We start from the raw sequence: 12,975 nt of genomic DNA, 5'->3' as shown, positions 1-12,975 counted from the left end.
GACATGAACCGCACGCTGTGAGTGAAACTGATGTCTGTTTTTTTCTTGGCAATTTGTGCGCACTTGTTTTAGTTCCGCCCCTTCCCCCACACGCGCCGCATGTTTTCGGAAATAATCGTACAGCTGTATCTGTCTTTTATAATTGCGATCAAACTAAAGACTCTGCGGATATTTGAAGGGTGCAATACTATTCTGTAAGTACTCAAGATTAACATGAGATATACAGAAATTGTGCGAGTTAGGGCCACTTTAACTTTTTAAATAATACAGCTTGCCTTGAAGGTTGGTTGAGCTTGGTATCAAATTCAAAATATATGCCAGACATGAGTGCGTTTGTCCTGCAAAGTCTTACTCAGATTACGCTTTATAAATTGATAACAAGTAAGGTCATGTTAAGGCGTAAAATGGTTTTCTTTTATCGTGGAAAGCTCATAATCGGCATAAGCAAAACCCACTCGGCAGAGGTAGTTTTTTGCTCATTACTTTTACACACATTTCAGAATGGGTTTGGAAAAACTAATGTATGAACTTAGCATATTTTCAAACTGTCTACGAACATATTAATGTATTGTTGTGATTTAATACAGTAAAATTATTAAATAAATAGTTTACATGCGTAGTTTCCCAAATGGGGTCACAAAAAACCCTGGTGGTTCACGATGGAATTGCAAGGGGTTTCATCGGATGCATGTACCTTGCCTAAAGTTTTTATATTTTGTATTACGTTTATTCATATTTTTATATTAGTTTATTTTATATTTTCTTTGTGTTAATATATTCTTGTAAATTAAATAAAATTAAAACTACTCAACAGTGAGAGGTCTACCAGAAGTTAAGTTTGGGCCACACAAAACTTGTTTCCAGTACTTTGAGATAAAATTGCAAAGAAATGTTACAGGTTTAATGATAACAATAGTTATGATATAAAATACTACTGATGTAAACGCTAAAACGGATAGAAAATGTTGTATGGTTAACAGACAATGTTCTCTTAAATATATTGATTATTTAAAAACTTACATAAATGATTAGCTTGAAGTACCCCTGAGAATTGATGTCAAAGGCGTTCAGCAGACAAAAAAATATATAAAACCCTGCCTTATGGGATGGCAATATGTTTACTGGTTGCACACCTTGAAATTTCAGTACATCATCCAAGCACCAAGTCACCTACTATATCATGAATATTAAGTGCTCAGCACCCTACTCATCTGACATACTACTTTTTAAACACATATTCGGACACGTAGATTGATATCTCCACAAAAATCAGGTAATGAGCATCTGCAAAATACATCACGCAAGTTCTCAGTTCAGCTCACACTGATACAGATGTATAGCATCCTACAGAACCCCCATATATATTCTTAGGCAAATGTAGGGATTCTCTCAGCTCGGGTTATCCCAGAACTGATGACTCTTCCTTTGACCCACATATCTGACGAATGAGGAGAGCGAAACCCCAGCTGCTCCAGCTCCCCTTTCATTCTCCTCCAGCGATGAGACACTTACAGTAGCCTCCTTTATTTGCAAGAATTTCTGCTCCCTTCCAAAGCCAAATGAAAGGATCCTTAAAATGGCAATGAAAGCGATTCTTCGATTCCCAGTTTTATTCAGAACGGGGCGTTTACCTAAATGCACAACTTAATACAAAGCTTGCAAAACGGTGACAGTTCGGCTTCAGGGAGAGGAATTAAAAAAAATGTACCATGTACCATGACCTCAGGTAGCATGAGATCAAATCAGGAGCTTTTTTTATGTGATCACATCCTCAAAGAACATGACAAAGGTCTGTATCGTGTGAATGTAAATTATCTTAATATGTCCTAGTCATCCTTTCCAGTAGCTGTTCGACATCAAAGTCAGAGTATAGTAAGACACATCATTAGCCCAGAGGACATGAAGAAGAGAGGAATAATTTAGACTCGGCTGTTCGCGGCTTCAGGTTTTTTGTAACAATGTGAAGACGAGAAAGGCGTAGAAGGAAAATTGAAAAATTAGCATTAATAGTGCTGCATTAATAGCGTCTCATCCTACAAGGAGCCATAATAGACCCAGCGCTGCATGCAGCCGTAAAAGGCCTTTTATTAGGCATCAGTCTGGTGTTTCTCTCAGCTCCCTCTCCTGTGGGACTTTCTGTTCACACACAGATCTGACTGACACTGTAATCGCTGGAGTCGCGACTGCTGATCTGTGGAGACGCGCATGTTTGTCGAATCCATTACGACATGAAGCCCAACCACAAAGGTTTCCAAACAATTGTTGCTAGGTGAGCATCTCCCAGTGAGTCAGATTTATTCTGATAAACCTTTCACATTTCAGTTCCTGCTAGGGATAGGACGGTGATAATATTTTCCCACCGGTTAATAAAAGTGTAATAACACCAGTAGTACCAGTGACACCGCGGGTGGGGGTTTGCTGTGGGATGGTCGAAGATGCGGCCGTGCGCATGACACATTTTACTTTCAGTTTTGAATAAGGGGCAATTCGGGAATAGCAATTGCTTGAATTAGTGGTGAGTTCAATATCTTTCTTAATAAAAACACACAAAACTACAAAAAAGTACAATGACATTTGCTTATATTAAACACAAACGAAAACGAATAACCACTGCACACGGCATACAAAAAAATAGGAGACGAATATAATTAAAACTTGACATATTCTACTAGCATACATGTTCTTTGACAGAGAAGCCTCCGCCACCGTCTTGTCAGTCCGCACTTGACTCTCCTCTCCAGATAAATAAAATCTAACTCCTGCTGCTAATCTTTGCTGTGGCACTGTTTCCGCTTACGCTGAATACAGCAGATGCGTTCAGACGCACAACTGTAGCTTGGTCTTTAACTAAACTAAATGATTTATTACTTTATAAAAATGATGGTGGCGGTCGGTGCCGCTGTGGACAAGTCATGTAATCGGTCACCGGTGACACAGACTATCACAACAAGCCTAGTTCCCGTCACAATTGCATTGAAAAAACACTTCACGCTGAACTTACAGAAACAATAATCTTCTGATGTTGATCAAATGATGTATAGATAAGTGAAATATCCACTATATCGCAAGACAGCTGTGAAATAAGACACAGGCTGTTCAAACATACGATGGCTTCCCAATATGGGATGTCGTGTCATTTATCACACACATGCTAATAGTCTGCAGAAGATAAGGAACAACTGCAGTGCAATCATTCAAGGACATTTCTTAGGAATAGGAATAAATAGGAAATCTCTGCTTGTTTTAAGCTGTGTTTTATGTTTTAGCTCGCCAAGCTCAAAACCTGTGAAATGCAACTTGTGATATATAGATAAAACATTTCTGATTACTATAAATAGAGTTTTAAACAACTATTTTTTATTTATATTAATTAGAAGTGGGCGATATGAGAGAGAGGGGAATAGGAGCCGGGAAAGGACCACAAGCCGGGAATCCATCTTGGGTCGACCAGATGTTGGCACACAGTCCACAGGACCCCTGACACTGATTTAAAATATATTTTTTAATAAAGACATCTTCAATTTTCAGCCAAGTGCATCCTGAATTTTGGGATAGATTCCAGCCGAGAGTTTTCCTTTTTTTTTTCGCATCACAACTCAGAAATCTTTTTTGGAGTTGAAAATGTCTTGCCATTAAACGCATCACAATAATTCTGGGTAATCTTATCTGTCTTTGTTAAGGAGGTTTGATCTGCACACCTTTTGAACACAAAACATATTTCGTAGTTCACGAGAGACATAAAAAGTCTATAATTACACAAAAAGTTTAATTTCCTTATTCTCGATGGGTTAAAATTTTTATTAAATTAACGAGACGTTATACTAAGAATGAATGGAAACGAAAATAGTAGTTATCATCACTTCACAGAAAAGTAACATATTACATTAAGCGCATTAAATGTATTGTACATAATTACTAAACTCTGGAAAAAATGAAAGTTCTGTCATCATCATTTACTCAACCTCAGGTTGTTCCAAACCTGTAAACATTTCTTTGTTCTGCTAAACACAAAAGAAGATATTAGGAAAAATGTCAGTACCAAACAGATCTCATTCACATTGACTCCCATAGTATTTAATTTACCTCCCATGGCAGTCAACGGGGGTTGAGATCTGCTTGGGTACTGACATTCTTCCAAATATCTTTCTCTCTGTTCATCAGAACAAACAAATGTATACAGATTAAGAACAAAGAGGGTGAATAATGATGACAGAATTTTCATTTTTGGGTGGACTGTCCCTTACCATCTGAATATATAACCGAGGTTCAAGAAAGGAGCTGAACGGTGACCACAATGCCTTACCATCATTGCCCTGGCTGCCTTCTCTCTTCAGCATCTGTACAGCACCAACATACTTCTTCAACTGGACCTTCAGAACCTCATTCTCCCTGCAAAACAAACCAAGAATTAAACAAAATATTTGAGATTTATTGCAAATAAAAAAAAATCTTGAAAGTACGGAAACCTTTGGGAGGCTAACAGAAGAATCTAACACTGACACACAAAGTTTAAATGAATGTGCAGCATGCACAGGCAGCCCACGGTGAGCCTTCCACGGAAAGCCCACCAGAGAATTCAATTGCAGGAGCTGTTTTACACTTTAGGTTTAATAAGGCTGTTCCAGAAAAAGAGAAGTGTGCCCGTCCGCTGGCTTACAGGGCTGGTAACTGCTGGTTTGGGAAAAATCAATCAGAATCAATCCAGGTTGTGATACTGTGAAAAACATTCTTTGCTCTTCCTCCAGGATGTCTTTTGTAACTCGCTCATCACCGCCCATTTTATACCCTTCAATGGATTGGAGAGAATGAAGGAGCTCGGAAAGGCATCTGGAAGCCTCTCAAAGGAGCGGACCCGGTCGTTTTTCGCACCGGCGAGCTGTGTGTGGTTCAGCGGCGATTTAATTAAAGTTAATAAGTGACAGCGTCTCTGTGGGGAGGACTCGGCGAGTCAGGTGTGCCACATTGATCTTTTCCATTGCCCCTGCAGAGTGAGCCGTGGTATTCACACATGATATATTCATGTTAGAGAATTCACATCCAGCACAAGAGGGGGGAGCGCTGCCTCTTGATGCCCCTTCTAAGGGCTTATGGATCACATGATGTTGTAGTTAATGAGTGCCACCTTGGATAGACAGGTAATGTCACTCACTACAAAGTCTAAAAGCGGCGGTATTAATGTGTGTTCAAATCATATATAACACTGATGAGAGTCAATGATCTTGACATTATTCATTTCACACCAGGTCAGTGTTTAAAAATAATAGTTTCAAATAAGACTAAATTTAAGCCTTTAGCTTTAAGGTGAAGATTATAATATTTTATATTGAAAAACCACCCTTTAATCCAATTCAATGTGCAGAATCACATTTACGTTGTTTGCTTTTGCATCCCAACAAGCCGGTATCATCAATTTCTGGCCCCGCGGCACACGTTTAGGGCGAGACTATGACACATGTATTGCTTACCAAGAATAGACAGGTAAACCAAAACACCGGTCATTATTTTTGCTATTTTGTTCCAATGGCGGTGCCGAAATTACACAGTTCACCTTGACTTATGAAATGGTCTGTCATTTGGAATAGGAGTTGAGTGCATAGTAACATTTTAGTAGTACTGTTGTTTCCATCAGGTTGAATGGGGGCCTATTCATGTCCAAACACACTCAAAACCTCACAACAAAAGGAAATTGCATTTTAAAGGCACTCTTCCTCAATGGATTCCTTAAATCTAAATCCATCAGTGAAATTGGACCATAGACAAAACATTTACTAAATAAGCAACAAAGAACAGAGAAGCAGAACGACCTGAATGTCCTCAGTGTGATGAAATACAGAGCGGCACCAGTCAAATGGCTACAGAAGACTTGACAGACTGTCAGATTACACACAGCACATTAAACTGATCACGAGCATGTTAAGATGGACATGAAGACATGACCAAGCTAGGAACCAAATCTGTAGACTAATGTGTTTGTTTCACACTGATTTTGCCTTTATAACATACTGCACATGTGGCACATAAGTTTAGTTATTGAGACTGACTCGCAGTTTATATTCAGGCATCCTGGCCTTTCTTATTTTGGAAAATTGTTCGTTGTTACAAATAATCACAGTGTGCATCAAGATTTACAAATGATAGCTTTACAATGCACCGTGAACTGAATTAACCTGGGCATCCCAAACAAAAGTTTAAGATTCCTTACTCATTCATTGTTTATATTTTTCTACATCTTAGAATAATAGTATACCCTGATATAAATGAACTCACAATTATATTTCAGCATCTTCAAAGTAGCCACCCTTCGCCCTACAATTTGCTAAATCGGGCTCTTGGCATTTTATCATCCAGATCCTGAGGTCTTAACCTTTTTTGAACAGTATTGAAACGGACTCTTATTAGCTGCTTTTATAAATGTTTTGTTCCAAGAATTTTCTAATTAAAGAAATTAATATGTCAGCACAATTATATCTCTGTCTACAAAGTAATTTCACACAGTGAAAAAACTACAAATTAAAATATTTTTACATTACAGTTCTGCAGAAGCCTTCTACCAAGACTCCATGTGGGACTGGACATGAGTACACATGAAAGAGTCTGACCAGATCTAGTGTTCTCAAAGTTTACATGCAAAGGTCCGAATCTGAATTCTCATCAATGTCAAAAATTCCGGTACAATTGTTATTACAAAACTTGCTTTTAATAAACATTAAAAACAACTTAAAAAACTTTAAATAACCAATCAATTTATATGAAGAGTTTAAAGAACTACATTTTTAATCATGTTTTTAACATGTTTTATCGTGTAAGTTAGCTATTTGTTACATTATTATTAAATCAAAAACCCAACTGCAGTTTCATTGATATTCATTTGAATGCACAATAAAAACGTTTTTTGCAAATCAACTCTTCAAAGCGAATCATCATCTAGTCATACTTGCATCTACTGTCTTAACTGTAGAAAAATTATTTACATATTTTCGATTTATGAAATAGTGATTCAATGTAACTTTTAGTGAATCATGCAGCACAAATGTCCGTCTATGCAACAAACTACGTTCATGTTCATATGGCCAGGCATTGACAGAGTTTTGGAAACGCCGTTTTGTTCGGTCAGTGGAATGTGCTGCTGTTTTCTTCCGGTCACTGCACTCGGCGAAGCAAAACCACGCACTCGCTGAAATGTACAGGCAACATTTTATCTACGCGTTTTACCTGAAGATGTTGGTAAACACTGCTAAAGGCTTGCTGATCTAGGGTCTCCACCCAAAACCCATTTCTATCCCCCAAACAAAACCACAATGAGAGTCAATGGTGGCCCAGAACAGTTTTAAATTTTTCTACTTTTGTGTTCAACAGAGCAAATAAATGTATACAGGTCTGTAACATACTGCGAGTCAGTAAATGATAAAAGAATTTACATTTTTGGGTGAACTATGCCTTTAAGTAATCCAGAACAGGAAAATTAAGGTCAATCCTTTCCAAAGTGAAACAGCTTGATCCCTGGACGTCTTGCCAACTAAACGCTCACAAACTGTGAAATATAAAAAGGTTCAGTCTACAGCGCACTGGCTGTCAGCACTTAAGAGACATAACTGAAGTGACTTTAAAACAAGGCCAACTCTGTGTCAGTTAGCCTAAATGGGCTGATGAAGAGTAAGCGGAGGGATGCGCTATCCAGGCACGGTACAGATGTCAACAGCACGATACTGAATGTGGTTTTCTCCCCAATAATCCTCACTTTGACACATTATCATCCTGACAAGCCTGCCGCCTGCACTGAGCTGCTGTCCTCCTACGGAGCTAAATTAATTTGTTCATTCACTCCCCACATTATCCCCCTGAGGAACCACTACATTAAAGCTGATGAAATGCTCACAAAAGCAAGATGCCTCTCCAAATAATCCAGAATCACTTCAGGAAGACAATCCACTGGCACAGCACTGGCACCTGCAGCAGACTGTTCCCAAAATGGCCTGCAAAGGTGATTCTCAACCGGATCGGCTTCAGTACCCAGATTTTACTTTGAATATCAAGTGGCGACCAAACTCACAACCGAGATTAGTTCACCCCCCAAAGAACATTTATGCACCCTGGTATTATTAATAACCTTTATATGAATCTTTTTACTGTAGAACACAAAAGAAGATATTTAGAAAAATGTCTCAGTGGTGTCGTGTCCATACAATGGAGGCCAAATGTTGTTTGGTCACCAATATTCTTCAAAATATCTTCTTTTAGTGTTCAGCAGAAGAAGAAAGTCATACAGTAATAAACATTAATAAACACTAATTACACATGTATTCTTTTGTAGATTCTACCAATTTTTTCTACCAATCTTTTCTAGATTTCAACAACCTTGAAACCCACCTCAACCCATCAGCGGCGATTCCCTTTGCCGGTTTCTCTTAATCTGGTTGGATGTCAAAGTGTGGGAGAGCTTCACATTGACAGGAGTGTGAGTATTTTGGCGTCTTGTATGGATCCCCACTTCTCAAACACTGCCAAATTGAGCCAGGCCGAATCAATGGAGCTTAGCTCATGAGCACGTCTCGCAGGTGCTGCCCCCCAGCACACAGCCATACCGAGCGTTTCCAAACCTTATTTTTAGTCTTTATTGACTGAGCCAGAATAGGATTGAGTTAGACAAACTGGCTGGACCCTCAACCTTCCAGCACACAGAGAAAGGAAGCAGACTTGGTTAGAAAAACACGCATTACGTATGTGGCAATACGCATGTTATGCCAAGCACAGCTGCGATCGATGAGCGAATCCGTATTTTATGTGAAAACGCACTCTTGAAGCTAATTATGAAACTCTGTGTGGCTTGGGATAATTTAACAGCTGATGAACACAAGCCTTTTGTCAAACTTAGACTCTTGTGAATCTCTGTAAAACATTCAGAATGATATACAGCCGCGGAAAAAATTAAGAGACCATTTCAGAGACTGTTTTTCTAATTTAAATAAGTCCTAATCGTAATAAAATGACATTTAAGACCCCTACCATGTGGCCTTTTTTCCCCTGAACTAAAAATATGTTTAAATTAATATCAATCTACGTAAATAAAACACGGTGTATATGACATGGTATATTTAATAAACTTTATGAGCTTAATGCCAGTTTTATTGTTTCCACCAAACATTTAACATATTCTTGAAGATTTCTATAGGTCTTGTTACAGACCTCTTGTCCTAGGACTCGGACTCGACCCGGTCTTGACTCAAACTCGAACTACTCTGGACTCGGTCTTGACTCAAACTCGAACTACTCTGGACTCGGTCTTGGCTCAAACTCGAACTACTCTGGACTCGGTCTTGACTCAAACTCGAACTACTCTGGACTCGGTCTTGACTCAAACTCGAACTACTCTGGACTCGGTCTTGACTCAAACTCGAACTACTCTGGACTCGGTCTTGACTCAAACTCGAACTACTCTGGACTCGGTCTTGACTCAAACTCGAATGCGCTCGACTACAACACTATACGGGGTACCCCTAATTTCTACATGTATATTTAGAAAAAGTTAAAAAATATTTTGTATGTGATAACCTTGATTTTTATCACAGTTTTCATGCATCTTGTCATGCTGTCAGTCTTTCACATTGCTGTTGGATGACTTTATGTCACTACTGAGGTTTGATATGTTGAAATTTCCTTCGGCCATATGTGGTTAGAAACTATCAAAAGTTTCAAACAAAGTCAACACTCATTTTCTAGTTCTTTTTTTGGTGTGTTGTTGTGCACCACAACACATAAACCTGCTGTTCCAAAGCTGTCGTATGTTGCCCAGCCTTTTCCTTCCAAGTGTCCGATATTTGCCCAGATTTAGAAGTCTTATGTACTTTTTGGTGCATCATATTCCTTTGACATTACCTCATGAGAGCCTGGACTTTTACTGCATGTCTCTCCTCCAGCTCAGCCAGTCTCTTCTTCAAGCTGTCCACCTCCTGCCTGAGCCCGGCAGAGTGCTCCATCTCTCCATCCAGAAGACCACGCAGAGACCTGTGCCAAAAACACACACGCACAGAGCTGACCCATTTTTCATTAGCTTTCTTTAATGATTTAATGATGTAATGATTACATAATTACTCAGCTGGACATTATTGGCTATGCAAATTACACTTGTTTTATGAATAAGGGGCACCAGTTTTGTCTACAATAGGGGTAAAAACCTTGATGTGCCAAATTTTGTTATATATGTAACTATAAAAATCTAAATAAATTAAAACAGAATATAGAAAATAGAAAATAAATAGCAATTAAAGGCTAGAATGTGTAATAGGATTGCAAGTAACAGTGTTAAGGCTGGACTGTTACATGACTGTTTTTATTTATTTTATATAAAACTTTGGTAACACTTCAGTATAGGGGGCAATTCTCACTATTAACAAGTTGTTATTAAAATGCCTATTAAATGGCTGTTTATTAGTACTTAGAAAGCACATATTCTGCATCCCTAATCCTACCCAATACCTAAACCTAACTACTGTTTTACTGACTATCAAGCAACAAATGAAGAGTTTATTGAGGAAAAATATCGGTTTGTTAATAGCAATAATTGCCCCCTATACTGAAGTGTGACCAAAAATGTTATAGTAAAACTAACTACTAGCAAAGTAAACTACATATAATTAGATACCAATACTAATAGAAATAATTATATATTATTATAATAATTAGATACTAATACCATATAAATAATTAGTATCTCAAAAAACTAGATACAACTAATACATACCAAGATTTTAGTTACAATTTAACAACTTTAAAAACAAAAAAGAAGAGAAATTCTCACGTGTTTTGCTCAGTGAGCTCATCTTTCCTATTCATCATGGCCACAATGGCTTGCCGCAGTTCAGCTGGATAGAAAAATCAATGTTACAAACTGTAAAAACTGAACAATGGCTTTTGTCCTCACCCATCCAAAAAAAGTGATTTCTGAACCATAAGACGCAATATCTCAGTGGGACTTTGTATCCCATACAGACCCGTCGCAATCTTTCAATTAGGGTTATGCTTTTCTACTGCTGACATTTTCATTTGTGTGGCACCACAGAACTAATAAAGAGAACTATGCGAGCCTTACAATACCGGCACGACATTAATTTCTTTAAAGTGAAGGTGACATGAAAGGGTAAAACATATATAACAGTCGAAAGGAAACACTCTGCAGATTTTGTCTCGAAAGACGTACGTTTATGAATAATCAGACTGTAACGTATAGCTCTTGCTGTGAAATATTATCAGAGCACATCATAACACTGCACGTCAAAATCCAGACTTCCATTGCAAGCTGAGAGCTTTCCAAGTACTCTCAAAGCTGGATAACCTGGCTCAGGATAACCTAGATGACCCCAACAACATGCTTCCAAAAGACAAAGTCTCCACTTTCCTATCAGCCCATTATCATTTAATGAATCTCACAGGAACCTAAAGCTGGCCTGACGCCATCTATATAAACCTAGCTGGCCTGATTCGAATTTCCCAAGCTTAAAACACCTTCGCTACATGGAAACCTCAGATGTCTGTGTTATTTCGGCGATGAGCTTCAGCGCTTGCTTATATGAAGACCGATATGGTTCAATTGCTGTCTTTCTTTCTCTCTCAAAAAATGTATCAGATTGCTGGAAATCAATTTGGCAGAAAGCGGTTTAATGAACGTATGTGTCCATTCCAAAACTCATTTCCGAAAGTGTTTACAGAAATAACAGAGCAGAACTAATATATGGAGTCACAGATGTGTATGCATACGTGTATGCTCAAGAGGGATTAGGAGAACTCCAAAGAGCAGAAGAACCCGCTCCCCCTCCCCGAGCCCTTGATATGAAGGTAAAGAAACACACCAGGATGAGCTGGTCTAAGTATGTTTGTAATCCAAGCAAGAAGCAGACAGATAAACCTTTGACCTTCTTGCCAGCATGAAACTTCTTCAATTAGTTTACATTTATCTCAGATTTGTCATTTGTCAAGTTTATTGACAGTGCACTACATGCAGAACGATTCTCACTGTAGTAACCTGGGGTTAAGTGTCTGGTTCAAAGCTAACAAATCAGTGTTGTGATGTCAGTGCCTCCACCATCCCTACTAGGGACTAAACATACAAGTTTGCTTTAAAGGTAAAGCGTGTCATTTCTGTGCCGTCAAACTGAATTACAAAATACTGACCCGACTGTGTTATCCATTAAAACATGTTTAATTGTATTCTGGAGACATTAGCATTTTCAAGCCCCAAAGGTAACGTCTTTCATATCGGTAATTTAAAAGCAATTAATAAGTTATTAAGTCAAGCTGAGTAAGCCACTTTTCATCTGAAATTGAATTTTACTCATTTTGTTTCGAAGAGCGGGCAGATTTTGGCACACTGCTTGGACATTTTCTCTTTTCATCTTCTACTCCTATTTTTGAAAGCCAAAATATAACTGGATCAGTCACCTCCAGCTCCATCTCCATCTCGGAGTTGCATTTTGTCCAGACAAAAAGACAGAGAGAGAGACAGAGAGAGAGAGAGAGAGAGAGAGAGAGCGAGAGCGAGAGAGAGAGCGAGAGAGAGAGCGAGAGAGAGAGCGAGAGAGAGCGAGAGACAGAGCGAGAGAGAGCGAAAACTGACGCAACAGTGCCCTCAACTGGAAAAAGAAAGAATTAAGAAAGCAGTCCTAGGAATAGGCTAGAAGATAAAGTCCGGTGACAGGTAAGCCTGTCATATAAGTGTAGTTAAAAGAAAGAACATTAAAAAGCTTCTTCATTACCTTAATATTAATTTCAAGGTCTTTTAAAAGGGAAAAGTTAAATGACTGTTTAAATAATTATAAATGCCTCACATCTGCCAAATCACTACACAACAGAGCAGTATTTAACACAAATTACCTAGTTGTTGCCATCTGTTCACAGTTCCACATACTTTTGAAAAGGCTCAAATACACAAAGGTATAGATAAAAGATGAGATCATGCAAAAATTCTTATTAAATACTCACTAA

At 38.4% G+C, this 12,975-nt stretch overlaps 1 protein-coding gene across 7 annotated transcripts in view; it reads right to left on the bottom strand.

Moving 5' to 3' along the window:
• snx29 (sorting nexin 29) overlaps nt 1–12,975 on the bottom strand; it is a gene marked incomplete at its 5' end in the record, with an annotated part of 85,837 nt that overhangs the window by 65,280 nt on the left and 7,582 nt on the right. For all 7 annotated transcript variants that reach the window (XR_013787755.1, XR_013787756.1, XR_013787757.1 and 4 more), the window contains 3 exons: nt 4,304–4,389; nt 9,874–10,002; nt 10,796–10,859. Coding sequence is in view for 4 of the 7 variants with exons in the window: in XM_079476383.1 (XP_079332509.1) it covers nt 4,304–4,389; nt 9,874–10,002; nt 10,796–10,859 (279 nt within the window). The remainder of the gene's footprint in view (nt 1–4,303; nt 4,390–9,873; nt 10,003–10,795; nt 10,860–12,975) is intronic.

The sequence above is a fragment of the Barbatula barbatula genome (assembly GCF_947034865.1).
Source record: "Barbatula barbatula genome assembly, chromosome: 16".
Lineage (NCBI taxonomy): Eukaryota > Metazoa > Chordata > Actinopteri > Cypriniformes > Nemacheilidae > Barbatula > Barbatula barbatula.
The sequence above is the reverse complement of the archived record's forward strand: the minus strand, read 5'-3'. Positions and strand labels throughout refer to the sequence as shown.